At 37.1% G+C, this 27,605-nt stretch overlaps 5 protein-coding genes, 1 long non-coding RNA gene and 1 pseudogene across 8 annotated transcripts; 1 reads left to right on the forward strand and 6 right to left on the reverse strand.

Moving 5' to 3' along the window:
* Positions 1–281: 281 nt before the first annotated feature.
* LOC121945192 (trypsinogen-like protein 3) lies at positions 282–5,995 on the reverse strand. The gene is made up of 5 exons (XM_042489244.2): positions 5,858–5,995; positions 5,626–5,767; positions 2,499–2,752; positions 915–1,051; positions 282–794 (listed from the first exon to the last, which is right to left on the reverse strand). Exons 1-5 carry the CDS (start codon positions 5,895–5,897, stop codon positions 603–605), a joined length of 765 nt encoding a protein of 254 aa, XP_042345178.2. The 5' UTR covers positions 5,898–5,995; the 3' UTR covers positions 282–602.
* On the forward strand, positions 942–4,730 carry LOC148188263 (uncharacterized). The gene is made up of 3 exons (XR_015777921.1): positions 942–1,071; positions 3,112–3,185; positions 3,813–4,730. It is a non-coding gene; the product is annotated as an uncharacterized LOC148188263 (long non-coding RNA).
* A 2,211-nt stretch (positions 5,996–8,206) lies between the features above and the next one.
* Positions 8,207–9,444, reverse strand: apoc2 (apolipoprotein C2). The gene is made up of 3 exons (XM_042490735.2): positions 9,374–9,444; positions 9,121–9,277; positions 8,207–9,026 (listed from the first exon to the last, which is right to left on the reverse strand). The coding sequence occupies exons 1-3, from the start codon at positions 9,420–9,422 to the stop codon at positions 8,939–8,941; spliced, it is 294 nt and encodes a 97-aa protein (XP_042346669.1). The 5' UTR covers positions 9,423–9,444; the 3' UTR covers positions 8,207–8,938.
* A 4,081-nt stretch (positions 9,445–13,525) lies between these two features.
* apoa2 (apolipoprotein A-II) lies at positions 13,526–15,357 on the reverse strand. The gene is made up of 4 exons (XM_088084294.1): positions 15,254–15,357; positions 14,959–15,003; positions 14,215–14,446; positions 13,526–13,968 (listed from the first exon to the last, which is right to left on the reverse strand). The coding sequence occupies exons 2-4, from the start codon at positions 14,999–15,001 to the stop codon at positions 13,812–13,814; spliced, it is 432 nt and encodes a 143-aa protein (XP_087940420.1). The 5' UTR covers positions 15,002–15,003; positions 15,254–15,357; the 3' UTR covers positions 13,526–13,811.
* Positions 15,358–21,317: 5,960 nt separating this feature from the next.
* LOC121946340 (uncharacterized) lies at positions 21,318–22,477 on the reverse strand (annotated as a pseudogene). Its single transcript, XR_006106004.2, has 3 exons — positions 21,853–22,477; positions 21,700–21,784; positions 21,318–21,561 (listed from the first exon to the last, which is right to left on the reverse strand). The product of XR_006106004.2 is annotated as an uncharacterized LOC121946340 (transcript).
* A 154-nt stretch (positions 22,478–22,631) lies between these two features.
* Positions 22,632–24,447, reverse strand: LOC148188265 (uncharacterized). Its single transcript, XM_088084302.1, has 4 exons — positions 24,332–24,447; positions 24,049–24,093; positions 23,296–23,527; positions 22,632–23,049 (listed from the first exon to the last, which is right to left on the reverse strand). The coding sequence occupies exons 2-4, from the start codon at positions 24,089–24,091 to the stop codon at positions 22,893–22,895; spliced, it is 432 nt and encodes a 143-aa protein (XP_087940428.1). The 5' UTR covers positions 24,092–24,093; positions 24,332–24,447; the 3' UTR covers positions 22,632–22,892.
* A 1,024-nt stretch (positions 24,448–25,471) lies between these two features.
* LOC121946339 (apolipoprotein C4) lies at positions 25,472–26,592 on the reverse strand. Of its 2 annotated transcripts, none has more exons than XM_042490871.2 (4): positions 26,394–26,592; positions 26,078–26,123; positions 25,892–25,976; positions 25,472–25,731 (listed from the first exon to the last, which is right to left on the reverse strand). In XM_042490871.2, the coding sequence occupies exons 2-4, from the start codon at positions 26,121–26,123 to the stop codon at positions 25,521–25,523; spliced, it is 342 nt and encodes a 113-aa protein (XP_042346805.1). In that variant the 5' UTR covers positions 26,394–26,592; the 3' UTR covers positions 25,472–25,520. The 2 variants fall into 2 exon arrangements, with proteins under 2 accessions (XP_042346805.1, XP_042346806.1); XM_042490872.2 differs by having other exon boundaries at positions 26,286–26,414.
* Positions 26,593–27,605: the final 1,013 nt, after the last annotated feature.

The following is a 27,605-nucleotide window of genomic DNA, read 5'->3' on the forward strand; positions in this document are numbered from 1 at the left end:
CACAAAAAAAAAAAATGCTACTTATTTAATCGAGGAACCATCATTCTCAATATGTAGTGTTTTTAGTGTTCAACATGTGGAACAAAACAGCTTTTTCTAATTTACCGTCACTGTCACATACAGCAGCATGTGTGAAATTATGATATGAAAAAAACAAAACATCAGAGTTAATTTGCAGCAGCCATTAGCCAGCTGTGGAAACTTTTTTGCTGCGGCAGATGAGGAAAAGGAAGAATCACAGAGTAAAGGGTGCACTAAAATTCATGAATAAAACATTAAGCATCGGGACACATGACATTTTATTTTTGTTGTTGTTTATATCTACAATTTCGGGTTTGCATACAGATTTTTTTTAATTTAATTTAATTTTTTTGTAGCTGAGCGCAGAATTTGCATTTGATGCTGCAGCAGAATGTTGAGAATCTCTTTTGGTTATTTATGTCAGTTAATCTTACCCACAGATTAACTTTCATTAAACACAATTAACCCTAAACTTTCAGTTTAAGCATGTTTTTCATAACGCTTACCCTTCCCAGTCCAATGAGGAGCAATGTTTATAATAGTGTTAACATCAAATCTGTGAATAAAGTCTCTCTGCTGCCTCATGTCATCATCACTGGAGTGGTTTCAGTTGTCAGAGTGGGCACGTAGCGGTCCATCACATTGTTGATCCACCTAATGTACTTGCACAGCTTGGTGTAGACGGTGGGGTCAGCTGGATTCCTGCAGCCGTGACTGAACCACCGCACACCCTGCAGCTGGCCCTTGCACACCATCACACTGCCACTATCATACTGGAGGGAGAGGGGAGAGAAAATGAGACTCTGTTGTTTTTGTGTATGGTTAAAATGAAATGAAAATGCTGTGGGAGGCAGAGAAATACAGCAGCGTGATTCACGTGTGATCGTGCTCACCATGCAGTTATCTGTGTTTGCTTGTCCAGCGCAGACCATGCCCGGGCTCCAGAACAGGAACTCGGGGAACGTGTTCATGCAAGTCTGGTCATCCACAACAGGCACAGTTATACACCTCAGGCGTGGAGAGGGCTCATCTGTTTCCAAGAGCAAGAAGGTGGGCTATTACTCAAACTTATAGGTATCCCATCTGAATCTTTAACATCAGTTTATTCATTATGATTTATTTTGTGCTATCACTCATCAATCTGTCACTCATTCTTCAACAAAAGCTCCCTTCCCTCCCTTCTCCAGCTCTGTGGATTACTTCCTATTTTTATGCATTGCCACTTCTTGCACTAGAGCATTAAGGTCTAAACCTTGAGTAAATACTATTTTCAAGGTCTACCTCTTTTAATTAGTCCTGATCACTGACTGGGCATTTTGACAGGCAATTAGAAAGCACTCTGATTAAAGAAAGCCATTTTTAGTCGTTATTAAAACAGAATGTTCATGCCTTGTTAGCGGCGCGATGACCAGAATACTGATGAGCTTTTTTGCAAGTGCATGACCACCTGCTGATCAGTATTTCCCTGAGTCACTGTGAAAATGTAAAAGTAGTACATTTTGTATTTCTTTCTCTTTATCAAGCATACATTTCTGATAAATGTTTCCTGCTAGAGTGAGTGTTTCTCTTGTTCCCTGGAGTCACTACATGTGCATTAGCTTTCAAAGAGCACTATATAATAGCTTTTTGCGACCATTAATAACAGCAAGCATTTCAACATGCAAAGCCAGCTGGTATACATCTACTTATTAATGTACTTCAGTCAAGGGGAAGGGGTTTATAAAGAATTTCAAAAAAATAAAAAAATTATTGCACCATAGTTACTATATTTAGATAAACCATCATGGCTCATAAGATTTTGTCAACAATGTAGACACAGTGGTGTATATTAATCATTTAATGTATTATTATTTTGGGAACTTTTCTCCCCTCAAGTACACAGTGGCCTCTTTCCCCCAGGCCTTATTTAAAGGGTTAGTTCACAATTTTGGCATTGTAGATTAATTGAATTTTATTTGTTGCTCACAGCATTCACAAAAACATGTAAAATTCAACACTTCTTTTCAGAATCAGTGCCCAAATACAGAAGCTGGAGCTGAATACATAATCCACATCACCAACTGTCTACAAATTTCAAGGGATTATTTTCCGCTGCAGACAGGCTGTATAAAACTGTCCACAGCGGGGTCTGCTGAAATTTTCATCTCCACTGTATTTGAAGACATCCCTGAGATTCAAAACAGGTTTCAAAACATTCCCAAAAAGGTTTTACAAATGCATTCAGCATGTTTTTTCAGGCCTTACAGATACACACAAGGCATTTTGATGAGAAACGCTAAATGTAAAACAAATATTACCATAAAAGCTCTACAGGAGGCCTTAAGTTAGATCAAATATTCATAGGAAAGCTTGTAGGCCAGGGAATACTTGTAGACTGGATTAGTGAACACTGGCTTTGCTTCAATTATACTAAATTCTAATGTGGTGACAAGTTAATGAGGTGTAAAAGCCACAGTAGCTTCTTTAAATCCACTTACATTGATTCGGGATGGTGGATCCCCAGCCACTGACATGGCAAATCTCCCCAGGCTGAGGGCAGCGGCTGGGCAGAGGGATGGGCTGGACGTACTTGTTGAAGCGGGCGGGTGTCTCCAGACGGACCAGCGTGAGGCTGTGGAGGGGTGAGCGGTAGGGACTGTGACGGATTACATCAGCAACATAAATGTGCTGCTCAGTGCCCTCATACATCGTCACGTCATGTTCCCCAAGAGATGCAATGGTGGTGTACGATCTGCATGGACAAGGGAAAAGAGACTCTCAATTATTAAACTGAGGCAGACTTTTCAGGCCTCGGGCAGAAACAGGCCCATGACTGAGAAACAATGCCTTCAGACATGAGCAGCAGGTTAATGAATGTGGTTTAATAAAGGAGGGGCACAAGCGAAATTTGCAGTAGTTCTACCAACAATATCCACTCTCTCTAGCACTCACTACCCAAAACATGCATTGCTGATTGACTTGTCAAGGCAGATTGTATGTCTATAGACATATTTTTTTTTAATTGTAAAAAAACAAAAAAACAGACTTATTCATGAATCCTTCTCGTGAGGGAAACAAAAATTTTAAGACTTTTTTATTTTTTGGCTTCAGGAAAATTGTTCCAGACGTCAGAGTGGATGAAGACTGGAGGTCACGCTGAAAAGGCGGCAGTAGTTGGATTACAGGTAAAAAAAATTTTTTTTTTTAAATCTGAAAATAAAAATGCTAGATTTTAATAATACATGTTTGAATTCTAACAAAGCAGAATATATCCAGCACCTCTGCTGGGTTTTACCAAGCCCAGATGGGATTTTATACTGTTGATATTTTGGTGAAATTGGATGTACATTAAGATTGCTGCTTAACCAAAACAAAGTTTTTTTTAATTGAATGTTTTGACTCTTTGAAGAATGAAAATCATAAAAAAAATCTCACTGCATACGAATAAGACACAAGAAAGCCTGACTTTGCTTTGCTTTGCTTATTTCTTGCCTTTATATATTTTTAGAAACTGATTTAAGTGTGCTCTTTAGCTGTATGATGAGAAAGTTTGTGACCTGGAAGGAAAAATTTTCACTGGACAGGAAGGGGATGAAAATCTGTAAATCAACTAAAACAATCAGACAAATGTAGTGAAGTACAAAGTAGCAAAGCAGAGAAATACTCAAGTAAAGGGAAGTCACCTGAGGTGAATAGGATAAATGTTTTAACTAATAGATGTCACCATTGTCACCATAGAACTTTCTCAGTTGATAACTTTTAGTAAGACAGTTATAAGACATTTAAATGTTATGTTATGTCTGTTTTTTTAGAGCCAGTCATTAAGGACAAAGCTGGTGAAGGAAGTAGTTCAGATAACTACAGACCCATTGCTTTAGCTGGTGTTCTTTCAAAAGCCCTAGAAAGAATTCTTCTAGATAGATTAAATGAGTTCATTAACTCCACCGACCACCAGTTTGGTTTCAAAGCTAAACATGGCACTGACCTTTTTAGATATGCCATAAAGGAAATTGTGAACAAGTATAGGGGTCAAAATTATTCAGTCATTATGTGTTTTATTGATGCCTTTGACTTTGATCATGTAAATCATTCAAAGTTGTCTTTTAAACTGGATTAAAAAGGGGTTCCTAAATATATTGTAAGAGTTTTGGCGCACTGGTATGCCCACTCGACTATGCGTGTAAAATGGGGCAGTTGTACTGTATGTCATCCCCATTTGGTGTTGGTAATGGTGTGAGACAAGGGGGAATTTTCTCCCCCAGTTCTTTTTAATGTATATATTGATGGTCTGCGCTGGATGATGTATGCTCAGGCTCACATAAATTTGGTATTTGTTCAAATGAAGTGAAGGTATCTTTGTTCAGAGTATATTGTACACCACTTTATACTGCCCACTTGTGGTCTAACTACAAAAACACAACTTTACAGAGATTGCAGGTGGTTTATAATAATGCCATGAGATTATTACTCCACTCCAGAGATTTAGGTGGTGTAGTGCCAGTGAAATGTTTGTGTCTGCAGGAGTTAATACCCTCCAAGCCGTTTTAAGGAACCTCATGTATAAATTTATCTGCTGACTTGGTGGCTGTGAGAATGAGATAATACCAGCTCTATCTGACTATCTATCTATCTCTATCTCTATGAGGTATAGCACAACACGTCTCCAGTCCCAGCTGTGGAGACACTGGTATAGTTGTCTCTTTGTTGGACATTGATTGAACTATTTTTATGATGTGATCTTACTCTATTTATTGGATGTGATTTTTTTTTTTAATATGGACTCTGAGTCTGGAATAAAGGATTGATTGATTGACTGATTGAAATAATTAGGTGTCAATTTGCATGCATTTCCAGAATAGAAAACTGTTCAAAGTCAGCTTCAAAAATTTTTTTTTTTTTGCTTTGTTGCCATATTACAGTCAAAGGATTTCACAGAGGGAATTTTGCATTTTTCTTTTGTCACTCCAAACATAAGTTGATACTGTCAACAGTCATAAAAATAGTTTCTCCATGTTTTTAGGAGTTTTACATATATCAGATTATGAATAAAGTATGAATAAACCCCTCAGTAAACACCTTCAGAACATAGAATAAAGAAAATCTGTAAAGTTTGGTGTATTTAGGTGCTACTGAAGTTGAGATTTTTGGCTCAGATTATGAGAAAAAAAATAATTTTGAGCAAATGGCCTTAAAAGATATGTACTGTAAAATTACAAACATTTGCAAACAAAAATCTAGGGTAAATATTAAATGAACAGACAGCACCATGAAGCTTCCTCAGTTGATTACTTCATAAAGACACTGTTACTGTTTTAATTTTTCACGTTTTCTGATATTTTATGTTTAAATATGCCACTGAGGCATTATTTATAATGCATGCTTTTTGCTTACATTTCAGAACAGAAATCTAAACTAAAACAAACACCTACATTTTTATTTTGGATGGTTTTTCTCCACTAGTTTGGAAGAAGACATGTTATGGAAGGAAAATATCCCCAGATCTCAAAACTGCCCCGTGCATGAAAATGTATGTGTCAACCCAGGTCGTCTTGCCTAAAGTACAAGTACCTCGAATTTGCACAGTGTTTGAATAGTTACATTTCCCCGCTGGTCATTTTTACGTACGTGGGTATACAGTCAAAGGAAGTTACTATCCACCATTCGTTAATGAGCGCTCCACTGCAGGACACTCCTCCACCTTTCAGATGGACCTGCCAGGGTCTGGAGTGTGGCTGGCACACCTTGTGGTCCTCTAGAGGAGAAGCTCCTGTAACACACAAACAAGACCAAAGAGAAAGTAAATGGCTACTCAAATATTAATTCATTTTATTTTAGACATGCCATGATAAATATCTACCTGCAAGCCCCAGAGCAACCAACAGAAGGAGAAGATTCATGTTGTTTTTGCCGCAGTCTTCTGTAGTTCTGATATTGTGAGGTAGTCAATTATTCTGGATTATTTATACCTGCAAGATTTTTCCAGGACAGTGGGAGGAACACACTTCTTTATTACTATCCAGCATCATTTCCAGTCAAGCCTTTATGATAGCATTATCAGATACATTTTTCCACACCTCCACTTAACAATATGTTCAGTTAGACAAACACGCCTTGTTTACCAGAAACAAGGAAGACCCTCATTTATTGTGCAAGATATTGTTCAGATATAATAGATTTGAGTTACAGTTTTTTGTGTTTTTGGTGAAGTTAATACCTTTTTTTTTTTTTACAGCAAGAATCTGCTGTGCACAAATTCATTTGGTTTAGTGGGAAATATGAAAGCCATTTTTATGGCTAGTCTGTGCTTAGTGCACTCTAAAATGAATAATTGTGTCACAGATAAATGAATAAAGCTTTGTAGCACCAAAACAAGTAATTATAAAGGAAATAAGAGTGGCGATATTGTGCCCACTGCTGATTATCAAGTTAATATTTCACCATGATGCAACTTTTAAGGCGTCTTCAATTATCACGGCTTGCACAGCTCTGCTTCTGGGAAACCAAGATATTTGCTAATAGTGTTCTTTTTTCCGTTTTAGTCGCTAAAAAGTGAGTTGATCAGTTATCAGTTGATAAGAGGGCTCTTTGCAAAGCCTGTTATCGTTTCATGAGCTCAGTTTTTGCGAAAAGATTTACATGATCACATAGTTAGTGGACTCTTTTCAATTCGACCCCAAACACCTCCTAAAACTTTCGGAATCATTAATGTTTTGCTAAATTATTTACTTCCTTAGTTGTTTTGCTGTTTTACAAAGAGCAGAGTGGGTTTATTTATTCTGTTTACTTTATTGGTTACCCTGTTGAATGTTTAAAATAATAGACTTAGCCTGATATCAGCCATTAGTTTGTGGACTTCTGTGTTGAAGCCTCAATTTTGGCAAAGTGGCCATTGCCATCTTGGATTTTTTGAGCCAGAAGTGTTTATATTTGAACGAGAGGGTGGTGCTGTGACAGAGAGAGGGTTGGATCAGATTTGTAGAAGAAAGCTTGTCACTCAAAGCAACCCTGCTCTTAATTATGCATGACTTTATAGCCTTAATAACATTTGGTGTACTGGTGAATTATATAAAAATTTACCATGTACATTTGTGATGAATGGGAAAAATAGCTACAGAGAACAAAAGTGTTTTTTGTTCCAGGCTGCAAATTGGTTTATTTCTGCTGTAAAGTTGGGCATTTTAATATGGGCGGTCTAAGGTGGTTTATTTTTCAGCTTTGAATGTTGCCACTTGTTCACCCATTAACTTATGCCACAGCATAATCTTCCTGGGGTTCACACATTAAAAGATGTCCATTAAAAACATTAATATATTTGCAAAAACAAGATCAAGAGCTATCAATATTAAAAATTATCAATATTTTCAAATGACCACATATTAATATTTATAAAATAAAGGCAAAGCTGATAATTACAACAATACAGCTGAGCACACAATTACAAGAAAAGTGATCGAATATTGTTTTTCCTCAACTACTGTAAGAAAACATGGCAAAGATGGGTCATTATGGGTCAAACTAGATTTTAATTTATCAGTTTTAGCAGTATGATATTGATTAAAGTAGATGTCAATATGAGCTCTTGTCTTGCTTTATGATGTAGAGAATTTGTATTCTCTGTTTAGCCACAGCTGCAGATGCCCACAGATTAAATCATATTAGTGTCAAAGCCAAATCAGGTCACAGTCGAAAATTTAAATTAAAAATTTGACACAAATTTGGATATCAAATACAAAATGCAGCTTCTTTCAAATTGTTACTGATACAGATGCTAGCACTTTATCTAAATTATATTATTATAATATTTATGTGATCACAGTAGTCAGCACCATAAGTTTCATTTCTATAAGAATCAAACACTTCCTGCATTCTGGTTAATTTTTATGCAGCAGTTTGTGCTTTGGTCATGTATTTCATGTTATCAATACAAAAGTCCCCTACTACCTTTATTTTGTATTCGTGTCCCATGAACCCCCCCCCCCAGACATCTGCTCCTATGACAGTAGAAGTCCTACACAAATGTGTAGTTTGTCTTGTGTCCGTCTGCTGCTGTTTACATCATTAGTAACAACTAAACAAGATGAGCTATGTCTCTCATTTTGTTTGTGCTGGTTGCAGCTTCAGAGGGGACTACATGTTGTATATTTATGCACTAATTAAAAATCACAACATTCTTGCATCACTGTTTGTCAGTATCCACAAAACAAACTTCACAGTTTTTGTTGTTTATTCATCTCCGTCGGTTTCTCTGCACTCACATTTTACATGTTGTTTCTTTTCATCCATTATTAATTGCAACAGAAGCCTCTGTTCTCGTGCTGCCTCAGCTGATAAAAGCATGGCGCCTCATCGCAGATCCGTACAGACATAAGCACGTGATCCTTTGCATCATTGAGATAAAAGGAAGCACAGAGGAAATATGCACGATTTATTACACCAAACAGTAAACTAAATTCTTATTTATCAACCACAGACACCAATCTTTTTTGTATAAATAGTTTATTTCAAGATATGACAAATATTTAAGAGGTGGGGTGACAGGAAGCACCAGAAGGTGGCAATAGATTATTATATTATTATTTTCATATCTGTTTTTTCTCAACTCTGAGACTTGGGAAGAAATTTGTTTGTACATGATAAGGTGCCATGTGCTCTTCCTCCTGTGCTCGCCAAGTTGCTCCGTCCTGTTCATTTGTACAAGCTGTTGGCTGTTGTTTTTTAAGAGAACTGCAGTCCCCGCTTGGTGGTTATCATCTTTTACTGTCAGTGCAGTAGCCAAAGAGCAGGGGGTCCATCATTTGTGAAGACGTTTGTAGATTTTGAGGCTTTGGTGACACGATATACAACAGAGTTCAGATGGTCAAATGACGTTTCGTGTGGAGCTTCAAAGTTCTCAAGCTGTCAGAAAATGTTGCTCAGGTGACTAGAAATCAGTTTTTGTTTACTGCTGGTAAATCATGTGGTAAAGCTGGTCCTGTAGAATGCCGCTGTAGGTGCTAATGACTGTGGTAGTTTCAGAGTAAAGATTCCTGTGGGCAACACACAGAAAGAAGAGTTTAAATATGAATCTGTACTTTTTTATACTGCAGCAATTGAACAGAACCTGCATTTAAAATCTCTTACATTGCCTTCTCCTCCAGCTTCATGCCCTTGATGCCCTCAATGTATTCACTGGCAGTGTTGACAGCGCTGTTATAGTAGGACTTGACAGTGTCTGTAACCTTTGTCAAGGTCCCTTGCTCCTCCTCAACCTGCCTTGCCACACGGAAGCTTTCAGCGCCTGCACAAAATAGGTCAGAGGGTACCACATTTCATTAGGGAAACAGATGATTTATCCTATTCTGAATTTAATTTCATGGCTACAGAGTGCACTTACTAAGAGCGAGGAGTGCAACCAGCACAGTAATGACCAGCAGCTTATTCATGGTGTCACTCGTTTCTGCGTGGAGAGAGAACATAGGAGACATTTAAAGCTTACCTCACTTTATCCACTAGGGTGAGACATTGTCATACATTTCTGCACTTGTGTAACTGATAGTTAAGTTTCTCCTACTTGCAATTCTGTTGAACATGCTTCCTATGGCTTAAGTTTTTCTTCAAATGTTTTCACATCTAACTCAACATCCTTGTATTTCTAAGACTATTACACTCTAACTCATTTATAAATTGAAGTAAAAGTGTTAGTACTCACTTTATTCCTCTCCAGAAAAAAGAGTAAGAGGCACCACTGGCCCTGCCTGTTTATATAGGAGCGTGGATGTGTTGACTTGTCGCTCCCAGAGCCAAAGTGCACTTAGGGTAGATAAACCTAAACCATTTCCCATGTGTGTTTTTGGGAGCATGTGTGACATTGTGTCATGATAAAACAGACATTATGGCTCTCTATGTACACACAAGGATGTGAATAAAGCACCAAAAAGGGGCTTTAAACATTATCAAAAGCTAGTGATTAGATTTTCTAAACACAGGGGCCGATGAGGAGGCACCATGTTTGTGTGTGTGTGTGTGTGTGTGTGTGTGTGTGTGTGTGTGTGTGTGTGTGTGTGTGTGTGTGTGTGTGTGTGTGTGAGAGAGAGAGAGAGAGAGAGAGAGAGAGAGAGAGAGAGAGAGAGAGAGATAGAGATGCTAACTTTGAATACAGTCAAATCAATTATTTTCCATAGATTAGGTTAGTGTATTACTGCAGCACACTCTTACACCTTGCCCAGTTCACAACCTCAATGAGGAGGCACTTGTTACTTGCATAATGATAATAGTGGTGATGCGTTCATGTCACAATAGTCCTAAGTCCTTAAAATGCCCCCAAGTCTAGAGTGTGTTGAACACGTCATCTGGCCAATTCAAGTTATGAAATATTTAGGCCAGCTAGATGACAATGCCAGGGCTGCAATTAAAAGACAACTAATTTTATGGACGTTTAATTGCTGTTATTTCTTATGTTTTGGGGGAGAAATAATAAAAATAATGAAAATATGTTTTGTTTGTACAGCACCTTTCTAAACAAAAATACAAAGTTCTTCACAACAGCAAAATAAAAGCAAAATCTGAATTACAATGAAATAAAACCCTGTTAAGAATAGAAGAGTAAGAGTAAACTAGAATAGATTTTACACTATAAAATAATACAATTTATTATCTGACATACATACCAAAGAATTAATCAAAATTTAAAATTAAAATTAATTAAAGCTCTTACCCAGACTGTTTTAGGACATGATTTTCTGGAAAAGGTGCATACTATTTATATTGGATTTATTTTCAAATGATAGGAGGAGTTCAAAGTGCAGACCAATTGGTTTTGTTTATTTTCTATTGATTGTGGTTTGTGCATACAACTTTTGTTTCTTTTTAAATAATTTGTGTTTGATACCTTGACCAAAATTATAGATTTTTTAAAAGATTTCGATTTTTCTTGTTTGGCCTTGAGGTTGGCAAATATTTTGACTCTGGTTAATAAGTGCACATGCTCTTTAGTTTGCTGTGGCAGAACATTTAAACACAATTATGTGAGCAACAATCAGATTTTTGTTTTCATAAGTTGTGTTGGCCAAACTGTAGAAGTCACAGAACACAGACTTTTACAATAGTATATGGGGGCTTTTACGTCTTCATTGATTACTTAAGATAATGATTATTATCTAACAATCATCAAACTTCCGCACAAAAAGTTTATTAGCTTCTTAGCTGCCTGTGTTACACAGAGCGATAGTGAGTTCACACTTTGGATCCATGTTTTGGGGGTTTAGGAGTCATTTTATCTGTAATGGCTGCATGTTGAACAAATCCTACGTAAACATGTGCTCCAGGCTCACATGTCCTGTTGCTTGTGACCTGAGAACTGCAGTCAGTTTGAGGACAGCTGTGGGCAGCAGTGGGATTCAAACTGTCAGAGAGCTTGTAGTTTTGATAAAGTCCAGCTGATGCTGTGATGCAGTGCTGTGATGACTCGGCTCTACTACAGACAGCATTAAGCAGCATAATTTGATGCTCACAGAGGCCACGACAGTGATTTTATATCATTTCTGTTAGTCAGTTGTCTGATGTGTCATGTCCTGCACTCTGTAATTACACAGTGGGGATATTTGTATATTTATGTGAAAATAATAATAACAATTACTAGAATGTCTGAAATTAGCAGAAATGAAGGATGAGGATGTCCTGCTGCTCTCACATAACATGCCATCATTCAAATTGACCTCAGGCTTGACCAACTTGGAACATCTATAAACACTTAATGAAAGAATTACTTCATTAAGTTGTGATTCATTGGAATCATTGTAACAACACTGAGAAGTCGTCTTCAGCACCTTAATTTCAGCTAGAAAATAAGAAGAAATGATCTATGTGGTTTGTACTTTTATCAGTGACAGACATTAACAGTGTTTGGATTTTATTCAGAGTAAGTAATGTATTGCGCATAACTCATTTTAAAAAATAGTAATGCAGTTTTCGACTAAGTTGCTCCCTGGAGAAAGTAATTTGTTAACTGTTACATGCGGTATTGCAGTTTGTCAATACTATAACGTTAAAGGTCCAGTGTCTAGGATTTAGGGTGAGATATTGGCAGAATTCGAATAATATAGTAAGTATGCTTTCTTTACAGTAAAATCACCAGAAGATAAGAATTGTGTTTTTGTTACCTTAATTTGAGACGTTTATATCTCCATAGGGAGCAGGTCATTGACTATTTAGATTGCCATGTTGCACCACCATGTTTCTACAGTAGTCCAGAATGGACAAACCAAACACCGTAGCCCCTCGGCCACTGTGAAGTGAAAAATGTAAATACTTTTGAAATGGGTGCTACATGACCAGAGAAAACACAGTAAAAAGGAGGCTTTTGGTCAAGAGGTGGAACACCTACAACTACTAGAATGCACCGTGCCACACCAAACCAATAAACACTGCCGCTAGTGGGCAACGTAATGCAAACTGGTACTGTATGTGTGAAACAATGGCGGCTAGCTGGCAAGAAACAGTCTTACATTACAGTTAAATATTAAGCTAAAATGTCTTTCTGAAAACAATTGAGGTGAGAAAACCACAACACTGTAACAGAATCTGGGTTTATATTTGGTAAGTACTGCTGAGTTTTTACATTTGATCTCAGCATGGCGCCTGCTTCCTGTTCACAAACTTTCCCTATTACAGCTAAACATGGCACTAAAATGTGTTTCTAAAAACATTTTAAGCGAGATATGGCAGTGTAGTAACATAATCTTGATATATACAATTAGCACTGCCTTGTTTTTGGGTTTGATTGGATTTTAGCCAGTTGCAGTTTTTGCCAGTTGCAATATGCAATCTTTACCAATTGATGCCACTAACTCACCCTAAATCGTACACACTACCCCATAACCCTCGCACACACCAGCATAAAACAATGCTGAGGAGAATCAAGAGGGCAATGCAGTACGCTAAAACTGCTTCAGAATAAAACTATATCAATGTTGAGTTTTGCCTTCCTAACGCTGCACAGCATCGTTAATTAATCAGTCAATTAACTGCCTCAAAATAACACATCAATAGGCTAAATAGACAATAATATGATCTAATAATAAGAGAGACTGGCCTTCTTAACACAGTAGATGATAACAGACTTAGAACTAGAAAAACATTTTTAAAAGCCACATGAACAGCATTTAACAGACCAGACACTCAAACAAACTCACTCAAGGTGCTTGCTCACAAAAAAGTCTGACTTCTTCAGAGTCATGATGACAAAATATACGTATATGTTAAAAATTGGACACAATTTATCTTCTTATCAGTGGTCTATGTTAAGTAGTTGAAAGCGCTCAGCTCCTAAAGCAGCAGCTGATATTGTTAACCAAACATCCCTGTAATGTTTTTAGCTTAATTTAAATGTATAACTATGATAAAATACAGTGATTAGTGAGGTCCATAACAACTTTGGTTCTGCTCATAAAGTAATATAAAAGGATAACTTGTGCCACAAAATAAAGCTTTATGCTATCAATTGTAAAAGTAAACCTTTAATCTCTTGATAAAAAAAGCACACTTCAGATAGTTTCCAGTTCATTTTAATGAACACACCCAAACATATACAAACACAATCACACAGAGACTTTGGTTAGTGTATCAAATGCAAAATACTTTACATGCACAAAGTGCATAGGTGGTGTTTGCCCTGCTTTTAACTTTGCATGTTTTGACAAAGATATTGATTTTATAAGAGGCAAATGATTGTATTGCATTGTGCATCACTCTTCTCAGCCTTAACTGCTGTTTGTTTCTATGATCTATCATCGATTACGGGCTGCTAACAGGTGGCTTCCCCTGGTTGGTCTTCTTTACTCAGCGGGCATGAATTTGTCCAGGTAGACCTTGATGTGGTCAATGGCATCGCTCAGATAGTTCCCAACATGGGGACGCACGTAGTGTCCATATACACCCAGCACTGATGAACGGGCCTTGTCCACCAGAGGACCTGCTTCCTCGCCCACGGCACTGCAAAAATCAGGAAAGACAAATTATTTTAAAGAAATCTCCATAATAGAAAGACTTGTCACCTAGCTCAGTACTGGAGAAACCCTATCTTTTATGTGTGTGTTGAATTCTTAATAGAAATTGTGATTTCACTGTAAATTTGCAGTTGGCATGGACACATTATATAACATTAGCATTATTTCTGCCAGTTTCCGGTTTGATAATTAAAGGTAGTTACTGAAAGGATGGTTCTCAGTTAACACTTACGTGGCAACCTTGACGAAGGCTTGGAACTCAGGCTTGGTTTGCAGGTCCTCAATGAAGTCTTTTGCAGCCTGTCCCCGCTGATCTTGTCCGGCTTTCTCCACCAGAGGAGCAGCGGCAGCCTGCAGCTTACCATAAGCATTCAGCAGCCTCTTGTAGAATGTAGCTTTCATGTCATTGTACTTGGTAACAAGCTCCTCTGATGGTTCAGGAATATCACACAGGCTCATGGAGACTGGAATGAAATCAGAATGTTAGGACTGTTAGAATAGAACTAGTGTAGTAAAATGAATTACTCGATCAGAATAGGGCAAAAGATCAACAAGAGATGTAAATTCTTTTTTTTGGAGGAATCATCAAAAAACCAAAGAAAAGCTGTTTTGCCAATCTTGGTTTATCTCTCTTGTTAATTATACCCAATCTCAGATTTCTTTGGACGTCATTCAATGTGTTATTTAAATATCAGTCTTTATCTTGCGTGCCAGCCACAGATAAATCAGAGTAGGAGCCAGTCATGAAACAGGGTCCATTTAATTGGTGTAACACATGTGGATGCAATAAACATGTTAAATTTGATCATTTTACAAGAAGGTATGCCTAAAAATGTACAGCATTTACATTTAAAGTAACCTGTTTCAAATGGCTCTCTGTTTTGAGGGTTTTTTTTATACTCAATAATTAATATTTTGTAAAAAAATCAAATATATTCACTGCAATTGTTCAGATTGCATTGGTACATTGCCTTACCCTGCAGAGCGAGGATCAGCGCCAAGACGTATTTTGCATTCATGTCTGAAACAAAAGGGAAAAAAAAGCTCAAAATGTTGAAGAAATTTAACTTTCCGTTGGAAGAATCAACATTCATCTCTATATTTAACATTTTAAGCTCAGAAGACAATAAACAAGTTAATACAACTTCAAATACTAAATGCAAAAATCCAGTAACTAAATGTTTTATAAAATAGATGTTTCAGTGAAATCTATTCAGAAGTAGCATCAGAAAAGAAGCTGTAAAGGCTGCTGCAGTAAGACGAGTGATTACCTGCTGTTGTGTTGGATGTACAGATCCAAGATGTGACAGTCTTCTCTGCAAGTGAGTTGTCTGTAACTCGGAGCTCACATCTGGACAGGATGATATAGGGGGGGACTGCAAACAAACGTCATCTGATGAGCATACACACCCCTACACACACATATGCATGCACATGTACTTTCACACACACACGTTCACCTTAACAAAGTCCAGTGTACATTAAATATTGTATGTTGAAATATGACCAAGTAGGTTAGTTATGCAATGTTCCTCATATTTTAGTTTATCTGTATTCATATGGAGATGCACTTGGAGCCCTCCTGATAATACAGCAAAAGTGGTGTGTTTGCAAAATGTCACAGTGCATGTATGTCATAAGCATCATGTCTCACAGGGCAGAAACCTTTTAAAGCAGATTAGGTTGTTGAAAATAAAGATTCAACTTTTGCAATACAAGATTTTTTAATGGAGTAACTTATGCAAAAATACAAATCTGAGACAGTAAGTCAGAATCACTTTATGATGGCTGCTTGGAGATAGATCAGAGTTAAATGGTCAGCAGGTCAATCAGCAGGGACATGTTGTACTGTACCCAGAGCAATGCATGCTGAGATTTCTACCATAACCTTTCACCCTCACACCCTGAGACAGCCTCCATGCAGGGTGATATATAAGCGGTTTTTATAATGATTTAGAGGTTTTACTTTTCTGTGTATTTTTATACTTTATTTTTCCATCTGTCCTAATGCTCTACAAATAAACCCCTAATGTGACTCTGAATATGTATGCATGCAAAATCTATAGGTGACAGAACAAGATTTTGGTATTGTAGGTGTTCTGGTTTCTGTTTATAGCCTGAGTAGTAATGACCAGTCACGATAGTAAACGTGACTTGTGAAAAGACAAAATGCATTTGCCGAGTTTATCTTCAACTTTATCTTAAAAAATAGTTAGATGAGACAGTTCCTTCCTCCCCATTACAGATTCAACACGCCAACAATGTCAACAAGGTCAAATAAATAAAACAAAATAAGACATAATAAATCATAAAATGAGAGACATTACATCGGTGCATACTTAAAGGACATACTGTTACTGTTAGAATGGTGAATCTACATGAAATTTGGGTCAATAAATTGCAGACCGAGAGTCCATATCATCAGTAAAGGGTTGTCATATCTTGATGACCTGCTCATATTCACTTCTCAGCCAGTACTTTCATTTCTGAAAACCATTTTGACAAGGAGGGAGGGCAGTCTGGTTTTCTTGTGAGAGTTACATATAGCCTAAATTTTCTTGCAACATCAAGCGCAATCTTGATTCATTTAAAAACTGTATTACTACTGAGATTAAGACCAGTGAGGTCACTTACTAAACATAACTCAGGCTCTACTGGAAAGGAACCGCCTGCAACAGAGGACATAGTGCTGTGCTTCACTTTCACACGTAGCCATACCTTCTATTGTGCTACATCTAAAACATATTTCAGATATTTTATTTAGGCAATGTATGTGGAGTGAGATAAAGCTGATGTAGAAAAGTATAGTGAATAATTCTGAATCTTGACGAACTAAACCCACCACTTTTGGCTTGAGTGCCTCCTCCCTGGAATGTGAGGAAGTCTCAAAAATGGGCAGGGCTAAGACATGCCCAGTCACCCAATCATGTTGCCTCTCAATCCACAGCACCTCCCTGCCCCCTGCACACACACATAGTAGTTGGTTTGAGATGGAGTGATGATAAGGTGGCAACAGGGGGCTAGGTTAATGATGAAAGCAGAAGAGAGAGCAACAGCAGAATTAAATTGCAAAGCCAGGTTTTAACCTCGAGAGACCAGTCACTATGCATATTTATAACATAGTATGTTGAATTTTGATACTTTGCACTCAAATGTCAAGAGCTGGACCTGAATCAACCAATAACACTTCTAAATACCAATACATTTTCAACTGAAAAGAAGTAATTTGGGGGTTTAGTTTGTCTTTAATGGTTGCACAACACTTTCTTGACACAGAATTCCCAACAAGGATTCAACTATAGAGAACCCCAGGAAACAGTCCTAAAACCATCGCAAAACCAATAGCATTTCAGCACCTCCAGTTCCTTCATTTCAAAGTCATTTTTTTTTGTTAGAGGCTTAACTAGGATTTTTGGTTAGCACAGGCTTAAGAGACTGCCAGCCTTTGCTCCAATACATAAATATATAATAATATAATATAATATATACATTAGTAAATACCCCACTCGTGAACATGGACACTTTTATGTTTCTTAAAAAAGGCGGTTGCTCACAAGTTGGTAAATGAGACTACAGAACCTAATCAGACTGAACACAGCTTTACATTCTTGTCGTGGTGGTGACACAATAGTAGTGTAGTTCATTTATAGCCCAGCATTAGCTTTTTACTTCTGGCGATTGCATTTACGGTTCAAAAATCCTGCGCTCATTTGTGGAGATCATGTTGCAGAACAAAACATGCAAGTATCATAAATGGTTGTTTTCCACAGAGCTTGTTTTCTGTAATAATTCAAAATCAAAGTGAAAAAGACCTGAAAAAGTCTTCAAAGGCATTGAACCAATTAATCTAAAAATAAGGCCTTAGTTGGTATTAAAATGACTTAAATACATCTTTCTTTAAAATGCTCAGACATGGAAACATCCTTTTTTTTTTTTTTTAGTAATTTAATAAATTCCTTTTCTTAAACTCATCATGCTGGGAATCCAAGCAGGTGAATCTCACATGCAGATTGAAAAGCACGAAACCGCAAAGAAAATCATCAAGAAGGTTCACCAAATGAGTGGAGACGATAGCTAACTTTGGCTCCCACTTGACTTGGGTGGGGCACAGTGCAGCGAGGCAGTGGGGACCAGAGGCTGGGCAGTGGTTACCGCAGTTGTCTGACAACAAAGCTAACAGAAAATACAAAAAGTCAAAACATTTACATTGCAAGACATTGAAGTTTCACCTCCTCGAAATGGGTAGAACTTTGCAGCGCTAAAGGTCACTAAGGCAATGGAGTGCCTTTTGTAGTTAATTTTTGTTTGTTTTTTTTTTATGTTATGTTTTTTGTAAACATTAACCAGTTTTTCCTAGTAAGACTACGGACAATCAAAAGCAAAATTATTGACAAACGACAAGATTGACAACCTTGCTTATCATGAAACAATTGTTCTACACTGAATTAAGGACATTTGATCACTTGTTGGAAAGTTGGTTTCTTTTGACTCCTCAAATGACAGTAGTGTCCCTTATAGCAAATTTCTAATTGAGTTATTCCTTTTTCATGCCAGAGTTAAAATACTTTGTTATTAAAAAATGGTTTTTTTTGTTGTTTTTTTTTTTTAACGTAAGGGTGTTTTTGGTGACAAGTCTGTTGGTTCATAAAATAATTTATTAATCTCCCTCCAGTTTCTCAGAAACTTTTTTTATGGTGGTTCTTTGTTTCAATAGAAATAGTTTGGCCAATGGTTTCGCCTAGTTTAAATCATTCTGTTTGGGTCCAAGCGGGAATGGGATTAACTTCAAACAAATAGAAAACAAATCAAATTTGTGACACCTGGGCATGCATTTTGAAGTGGTGAAGGCAAAGGCAAGGTTGTAATGCTGTGTCAGTTAGTCTAAGATTAGTTCACACCCAACTTTCATGAAAAGACAAAAACATGTTGTTACAGTTACAGAGAGAAGTTTTTATATTGTTGCAGACTGGCACATTGCAACTTTGAACTCATTGCGAATCTTTGGTCTGGACTAGTCCTACTCTTCTTTCAGTTTTATCAGGCAAAGACTGAAATGAATATTTGTGGTAAAACATACATTTTGATAGCTCACACCTTATTGTGTTCTGTAACGCTGAGATAAATCTATCCATCTCTTCAGGTCTCACTCCAATTTTTTATTGAGATAGCATAGTTCAATTTATAGAGATTCTCAAGGTCTTTGTTTGGTTTTATTCCTTAATACTAAAACATCTGTGGCTAAAAGAAGTAGTCTGTTCAGTGCTGTTATAGTCCACATTGTTCAAAGTTTGCTCTTTTCCATGTCAGTCTTATGTCCTGAAATGAACTATATCGATCCAACAATGATCTCAAACAATGAAATGGCATTTGTCTTCTGAAAAAAAAATAAATAAAAAAATTCAAATCCCTAAATTAAAACCAAATACCTACCCAATTAATGAATAGCAGAATATTTGGTTCCAGCCATAGTAGATACTACCTGAGCCTATTGGTCATTGCTTTGGAAATAATGTAATCTGAATTTAGGAAGGGGATGGCTGATATGAGCAGCATATTAGCATTTAAATTGGTCTTTTTTTTTTGTTTATGCCTCTGCGCCAACAATAGCTGTTGCTGGAGGCATGTTTTATTGTTGTCTGTACAGATGTCCTATTCTTGTGATGTCCTATTGTTGTCCTAATCTTGTGAACATGGTATCTCAATAACACCTTAAAGGAATTTCTGTAAGTTAGCACAAACGTAAGGATAAAGTGATTACATTTTGGTGGTCAAAGGTCAATGTGACCTTGCATCCGTCTCATTCCCCTGAATGTGATATCTCAAGAATGTCTTGAAGGAATTTCTTCAAATTTGATTGTCCATGTGGAATAAAGAAGGACCTGATTAGAGTTTTGTGGTCAAAGGTGAAGGTCATTGTGACCTCAGAAAACATGTTTTGGGCCATAACTCAAAAAATCATTGGATAAAATTTCACAAAAATGTCTAACAGGATAAAATGATGAAGTGCTGACATTTTACATACAATAGGTCAAAGGTCAACTTCACTGTGACACTATAATGTTTTACAAAAACTGTTTTCTGGCCATTGCTCAACATCATATATCAGAAACCGAAGGAGAGACATTTGTTTGGATACTAAATTCGTGACACTTTTCTTGAAACTGTGCTCACTGTATGGATCTTCTGTGCTGCCCCGGGGAAGATATGTTTGAAACATTCATGTTTTCACAAATATGGATGTTAACTTTAAGTGAAACTTGAGTAGTGCGCTGCTGATGAATACAACCACATTGTGATGATTCAAGTTTGGAATAAGGGCAATAATGGATGTGGAGAATGACTCAGGCAGACTTTGAATTTTAGAGGCCAGATTACACATCTTCCTAAACAGGGGCGAGTGAGCACTTCTTTAAATTCTGAGGGGAGCAGTCATCACTGGGGGATTTGTTTGATTGTAGCAAGGATTTTGCCTTATTTATTTCCATAGCCCTAATAAGTTTATCTTGATTTTCTCGACCCTCATCTCGTAGGTTGGGCAATTCTGTAGAGGAGAGGAATGTATCTATCCCTGAGGTGTCATTCAGTTCTCAAATGTAAAGTTGTGAAAAGTACTGCTTATATGATGTTATATCCCATCAGTTTGAAGAGAAATCATGGCTCTCCTCTGCTTTCTGCTGCCAAGGCCTTGTGTGTTTGTATCCCAACTCATCATAAATCTTGTTAGGCCTAAGAGTGGCCATTACTGCCTTTCAGATGTTAAGGGTGTTGTAGTCAAGCTTTTTGTTGACCACCAAATGATTTTTCCCTACAGGAATACATTTTATGTTTTTATGTTCCAATTAGGCAATGTCTTTCTGCAGATCAGATAATTCTGCTGTGTTTTTCTTTTTAATGCTAGATGTATACAATATAACTTGGCCTCGTAGAGAGGCCTTTGACCTTTTCAAACCTGAGCAAATTGGTTGAATTTCTTCCAAAAATGTGGGAGGAAGACAATGAGCAACTTGAAGTGGCCCAAAATATGCAGAAAAAATAAAAATAAACAAAAATGAGGAAATGTGGAAAAATGTAATATAAAAAACTAAATAAAAAACAGATGACAGTGTCCTTTAAAAAGAGGTAAATTTTTTTTTCTTAGGCATATTTCTAAATTTATCATTTGAAAAAAAAAAAACTTCTCTGGACATTTTCTCTCCTTGCGTTCTTGCATCTTAATGTAGCAAAAAACTGATGTCGCTCCAGGTTTTAAAGGGTTAAGCACCCCACGGTATAAAATCATTTGTACCATTTTGGCAGTTAGTGTGACAAAAACTTTTGATTTGATCAAAGACATGATCAGTTCACCATCGAGTGGTAAGAATATTCATTTATTGTCAGCTTTTCTTTAGTTCTGAGGAGGTTGATCAGTTGGATTGGTTGCTTTCAGTGGCTTGTCTGGATCGTCTCCGACACGGAGCTTTTGAGACGAGAGGCCCATTGAACGCAGCTGTCAGTCACTGGTTGGATGTGGTCTTCATAGTAAGCACCAATAAAGCCCGCCACTGGTTCTCCCCAGCCCTGGACTTTAGCTTTGGCTTTACTATGAGACGCACAAGCACACAGATGAGTAACAAGGTACATATAACAGGAGGACAAACAAAATATTTTGACAATTCTGATAGGTGGTTATCATTCACAGAGAAGTACAACATGCTAAAATGAATGAAGATAATGATACCTGGCTTTATCTGCCAGCCTCTGCAGTATTCCTGGAGAGTCAGGTTGTATCGGGGCTGGTGTCTGAGCCAAAAGTGGGCCGCATGCTGAAGAGATGTTTTTCAATCAGGAGGATTGAATTAAAGAAAGTGAGACTGAAGATGGAGAATCATACCTTTCATTATTAAGATGAGACTGAAAACAAGCTCTTTCACATGCATTTGCCGTGAGAAACACATCCATCAGAACTTAATATGTCATGATATTATTTTTATTATGCTGGAGTTGTCAGCAAAGACAGTTTATTCGCAGTTCAAGCTAAATGTAACAAGTGCCGTGTTCTCAAGATGTCTCAGCCTATTAGGTGGCTGCTGATTTGTATGCGGGCCAGTCAAAATCTCTGCTCATCTGTTCTGGCAGGTGAGATTTGGGTTTTAGTCAAGTGTGGGTTTTAAAATAAACATTTTCAACCAAGCAAAGCATATCTGTGAGCAGAGTCCACCACAAAATCAAATCAGTGCAATTTAATCTTGTCATTACTTTGGCTCTGTGCTTGCTACATGTCCAGAGTGGGAACAACTCAAATGCCAGAGTTCATAACTTAATAACTATGTTTCACCTACAAACTTAATGTCACAGCTGTCTAAAAAGATAGGGTTTTTAAATTGCTTGTTTTGTTTTAGACATCTGTGCTTTGCTATATTATTGTGTTAAAGGTGTGTGTTCATATGTCCCTGACATGTGTGCAGCTGCCCATTATGCAGCAGAAATGTTTTTTTAATTATAAATTATAAAAACATTTTAGTGCAATCAAATTATACACAGTTGAAAGCATTTGGGTGTTTTATTTGACTTTGAATTCAAATATGTTAAAGATCAAAAAGTACAACACCTTTTTATAAATCAATGTTGGAAGTAAACCTTGAATCTCTTTATAAAGAAGGACACTTTAAATAGTTTCCAGTTCATTTTAATGAACACACTCAAACATATACTTACACAACCACACAGAGACTTTGGTTAGTGTATCAAACACAAAATACTGTACATGCACAAAGTGCATAGATGGTGATTGCCCCACTTTTGACTTTGCATGTTTTGGCAAAGATATTGATTTGAAAGAGGCAAAGGATTGTATTTGCATTTGCAATTTGTTTCTATGACCTATCATCTACTACAGGCTGCTAACAGGTGGCTTCACCTGGTCGGTCTTCTTCACTCAGCGGGCATGAATTTGTCCAGGTAGACCTTGATGTGGTCAATGCCATCGCTCAGATAGTTCCCAATATGGGGACGCACGTAGTTTCCATATAAACCCAGCACTGATGAACGGGCCTTGTCCACCAGAGGACCTGCTTCCTCGCCCACACCACTGCAAAAATCAGGAAAGACAAATTATTTTAAAGAAATGTCCATAATAGAAAGACTTGTCACCTAGCTCAGTACTGGAGAAACCCTATCTTTTATGTGTGTGTTGAATTCTTAATAGAAATTGTGATTTCACTGTAAATTTGCAGTTGGCATGGACATATTTCTTAACATTAGCGTTATTTCTGCCAGTTTCTGGGTTGATAATTAAAGGTAGTTACTGAAAGGATGGTTCTCAGTTAACACTTACGTGGCAACCTTGACGAAGGCTTGGAACTCAGGCTTGGTCTGCAGGTCCTCAATGAAGTCTTTTACAACCTGTACCCGCTGATCTTGTCCGGCTTTCTCCACCAGAGGAACAGCGACAGCCTGCAGCTTACCATAAGCATTCAGCAGCCTACTGTAGAATGTAGCTTTCAGGGTATCATACTTGTCAACAAGTTCCTGTGATGGTGGAGGAATCTCACACAGGCTCATGGAGACTGGAATGAAATCAGAATGTTAGGACTGTTAGAATAAACCAGTGATGGAAAAAAAGATGAGAATAACTCAAAACAGCATCAAAAGATGTTCATTTGATAAAAGCTATCCCTGTAAAATCTTGTTTTGGAGGAATCATCAAAGAGCCAAAAAAAAAACTGCTTTGCATATCTTGGTTTCTCTTTCTTGTTAACTATACCCAATCTCAGATTTCTTTGGACAGTATTCAATGTGTTATTTAAATATCATTCTTTATCTTGTGTGCCAGCCACAGATAAATCAGAGTAGGAGCCAGTCATGAATTTAATTGGTTTAACACATGTGGATTCAATAAAAACATGTTAAATTTGATCATTTTACAAGAAGGTATGCCTAAAAATATACAGCATTTACATTTAAAGTAGCCTGTATCAAATGGCTCTCTGTTTTAGTTTTTTTTTATATTCACATAATAATTAAGCTTTTGTTAAAAATCAAATCCATTCACTGCAATTGTTCAGATTGCATTTGTACATTGCCTTACCCTGCAGAGCGAGGATCAGTGCCAAGGCGTATTTTGCATTCATGTCTAAAACAAAAGAAAAGAAGACAGAGCTCATAATTTAACTTTCCATTAGGTAAAAAATACTAATGTCCACATTTGAAATTTAAACCTCAGAAGACAATAAGCAAGTTTGAAAAAACAAATGCAAATGCAAAAAATCAGTACCTAAATGTTTTATAAAATAGATGTTTCAGTGAAATCTATTCAGAAGTAGCATCAGAAAAGAAGCTGTAAAGGCTGCTGCAGTAAGATGAGTGATTACCTGCTGTTGTGTTGGATGTACAGATCCAAGATGTGACAGTCTTCTCTGCAAGTGAATTGTCTGTAACTCGGAGCTCACATCTGGACAGGTTGATATAGGGGAGGACTGCAAACAAACGTCATCTGATGAGCATACAAACACCTACACACACATATGCATGCACATGTACTTTCACACACACACACACACACACACACACACACACACACACACACACACACACACACACACAGGTTTGCCTTAACAAGGTCCAGTGTACATTGTATTCACTTTAATTATTGTTTTATGAAATATGACTAAGTGGTTATGCAATGTTCCTCATATTTTAGTTTATTTGTATTCATATGATCCATTATCTCCTGATAATACAGCAGAAGTGCTGTGTTTGCAAAATGTCACAGTGCATGTTTGTCATAAGTGTAACATCTCATGTAGCAAATACACTTTTAAAGCAGCTCAGGTGTTGTTAATAAAAGACATTTTTGAGTAGACAATATTATGCTACCAGACATTTTCTGAGAGAGCAAGTCAAAACCACTTCATGATGTCTGCGCAGAAATAGTCAACTGGTCAGCAGGTCAATCAACCAGGACATTTCTAGACACAATGTACTGTACCCAGATCAGTGCATTATGGGATTTCAACCTTTACCTTTCACCCTCACACTTAGTGACAGCCTCTATACAGGGTGATAAATGAGCATTTTTCTTAATGATTTAAAGGTTTTCCTTTTTAGTATGTTTTTTCTGGTACTTTTTTTCCCAGCTGTCATAGATCATAGATGCTTGGCAAATATTAGCACTTAACGACAGCAACAGCCAGTAAAACTGGGGGATTTATTTGTTTAATAGCAGGACTGAATGTAACTCGTTGAATATATTTCAAGGGAAACATCACCTACAGCAGCAGTGCACCTTTATACAAAGAAACTGCAGGTTATTCTCATAAATGCTGTATAGAAATCATGTCATATATGTTGATGAATTTACCTCCTCACATATTTTATTCATGACTGCCTTGAATTCCCTCTTATGATCTTCATCTCTTCCTATTTCTTGCAGGACAAGCTGGGTTTGTACAACAACATCTACTACAGAGACTGACATAACCAGCAAAGCACAATGAAACCTTAAGACATGATCAGTTCACCATCGAGTGGTAAGAATATTCATTTATTGTCAGCTTTTCTTTAGTTCTGAGGAGGTTGATCAGTTGGATTGGTTGCTTTCAGTGGCTTGTAATTGTCAATGGTTGTCTGGATCGTCTCCAACACGGAGCTTTTGAAACGAGAGGCCCATTGAACGTAGCTGTCAGTCAATGGTTGGATGTGGTCTTCATAGTAAGCACCAGTAAAGCCCGCCACTGATTCTCCCCAGCCCTGGACTTTAACTTTGGCTTCCCTATGAGATGCACAAGCACACAGATGAGTAACAAGGTACATATAACATGCAGACACAAACACATCGATGTGCGCACAAACAAAATATTTTGACAATTCTGATAGCTGGTTATCATTCACAGAGAAGTTCAACATGCTAAAATGAATGAAGATAATGATACCTGGCTTTATCTGCCAGCTTCTGCAGTATTCCTGGAGAGTCAGGTTGTATCGGGGCTGGTGTCTGAGCCAAAAGTGGGCCGCATGCTGAAGAGATGTTTTTCAGTCAGAAGGAACAAAGATTCCATAAGCTCAGAATTAAAGAAAGTGAGACTGAAGATGGAGAATTATTGTCTTTAAAGCCATACCTTGCAATAGTAAGATGAGACTGAAAACAAGCTCTTTTACATGCATCTGCCAAGAGAAACACAACTGTCAGCAGTTTAAATGTCATATTATTTTCATAATACTGGAGTTGTCTGCAAAGTCAGTCCATTTGCAGTTTAAGTTAAATGTCACAATTACCGTACTCTCAGCACATTACTTTCAAAGAATGTTTTCGAGCATTTCTCTCACCTTACAGCAATAAAATCAGCTCAGCATCAAAGAAAATCCCCCAATTTAAAAAAATGTGTCCATTAACTTCACAAGTATGTGCAAATGAGTGACAAAGTGCAATTTTACCTTTTCCTCCAACTCTGGTCAGCACAAGCTGAATCAAACAAGTCTTATCGAGCCGTTTTATTTGTATTAGGAGACTGCCACAGGGTGTACATTGGTCCAGATCGGATGACCATTCGTAGTGCTGTTTTTTTATCATTTTATCGACAAACATCTGAGAGACACCAAAGCAACATGTCTTTGACTAAATATTACAAACACAAAGTAGTGATCTATTCTCTCCTTTAGTGTCTCTTAGACTGTTTTGACATCAAAAAAAAAAGAAAACTGGTAGTTTTCCTTAAGCCGTTTTAACTTTTTTAAAGACATAAAAACTTAAAAGCAATAGTTTGTCACATAGTCACATAAAAAGCTACTTTGATTATCACCAATATTTGTGTGATTAGTTTTTCTTTTCTGTTAAATGTTTTTTAATTTGGCAATGTGAATGTTTGATCTGCAGATCCTGAACTCTTTATATCTTCTAACAATCAACAAGTTCAATAACTGTCGGGGCACCCTTTGGAACGGATGTCTCAACCCATCAGGTGGATGCTGATATGTATTCAAGCCAGTCAAAGTCTCTGTTCATCTGTTCTGACAGATGAACAGAGACAGAGACACACTTTAGTCAAGTGTGTGTGTGTGTGTGTGTGTGTGTGTGTGTGTGTGTGTGTGTGTGTGTGTGTGTGTGTATGACATGTCTGCAGCCACCTGTTATGCATTGGAATTTTTTTATTTGTAATTTATTTTAAAATATAAACATTTTTTAATGCAATCAAATAATGCACAATTTAAAACTTATTGTAAAAACATGTTTAAATTTAAGTATTTGGGTGTTTTGTTTTACTTAGAATACAAATATGTTAAAGGTCAAAAAGTAGGACAACGGTTTTTTTGATCAATGATGGCTCTAAACCTTGAATCTCTTAATAAAGAAGGACACTTTAAATAGTTTCCAGTTCATTTTAATGAACACACTCAAACATATAAATACACAACCACACAGGGACTTTGGTTAGTGTATCAAACACAAAATTATGTACATGCACAAATTACATAGAGGATGTTTGCCCTGCTTTTAACTTTGCATATTTTGGCAAAGATGGTTATTTGAAAGAGGCAAAGGATTGTCTTTGCATTGTGCGTCACTCTTCTTAGCCTAAACTGCTGTTTGTTTCTATGATTTATCATCTATTACAGGCTGCTAACAGGTTGCTTCCTCTGATCTGTCTT

Source organism: Plectropomus leopardus, chromosome 11 (assembly GCF_026936395.1).
Source record: "Plectropomus leopardus strain MGB_pleo_1.0 chromosome 11, ASM2693639v1, whole genome shotgun sequence".
Classification (NCBI taxonomy): Eukaryota; Metazoa; Chordata; class Actinopteri; order Perciformes; family Serranidae; genus Plectropomus; species Plectropomus leopardus.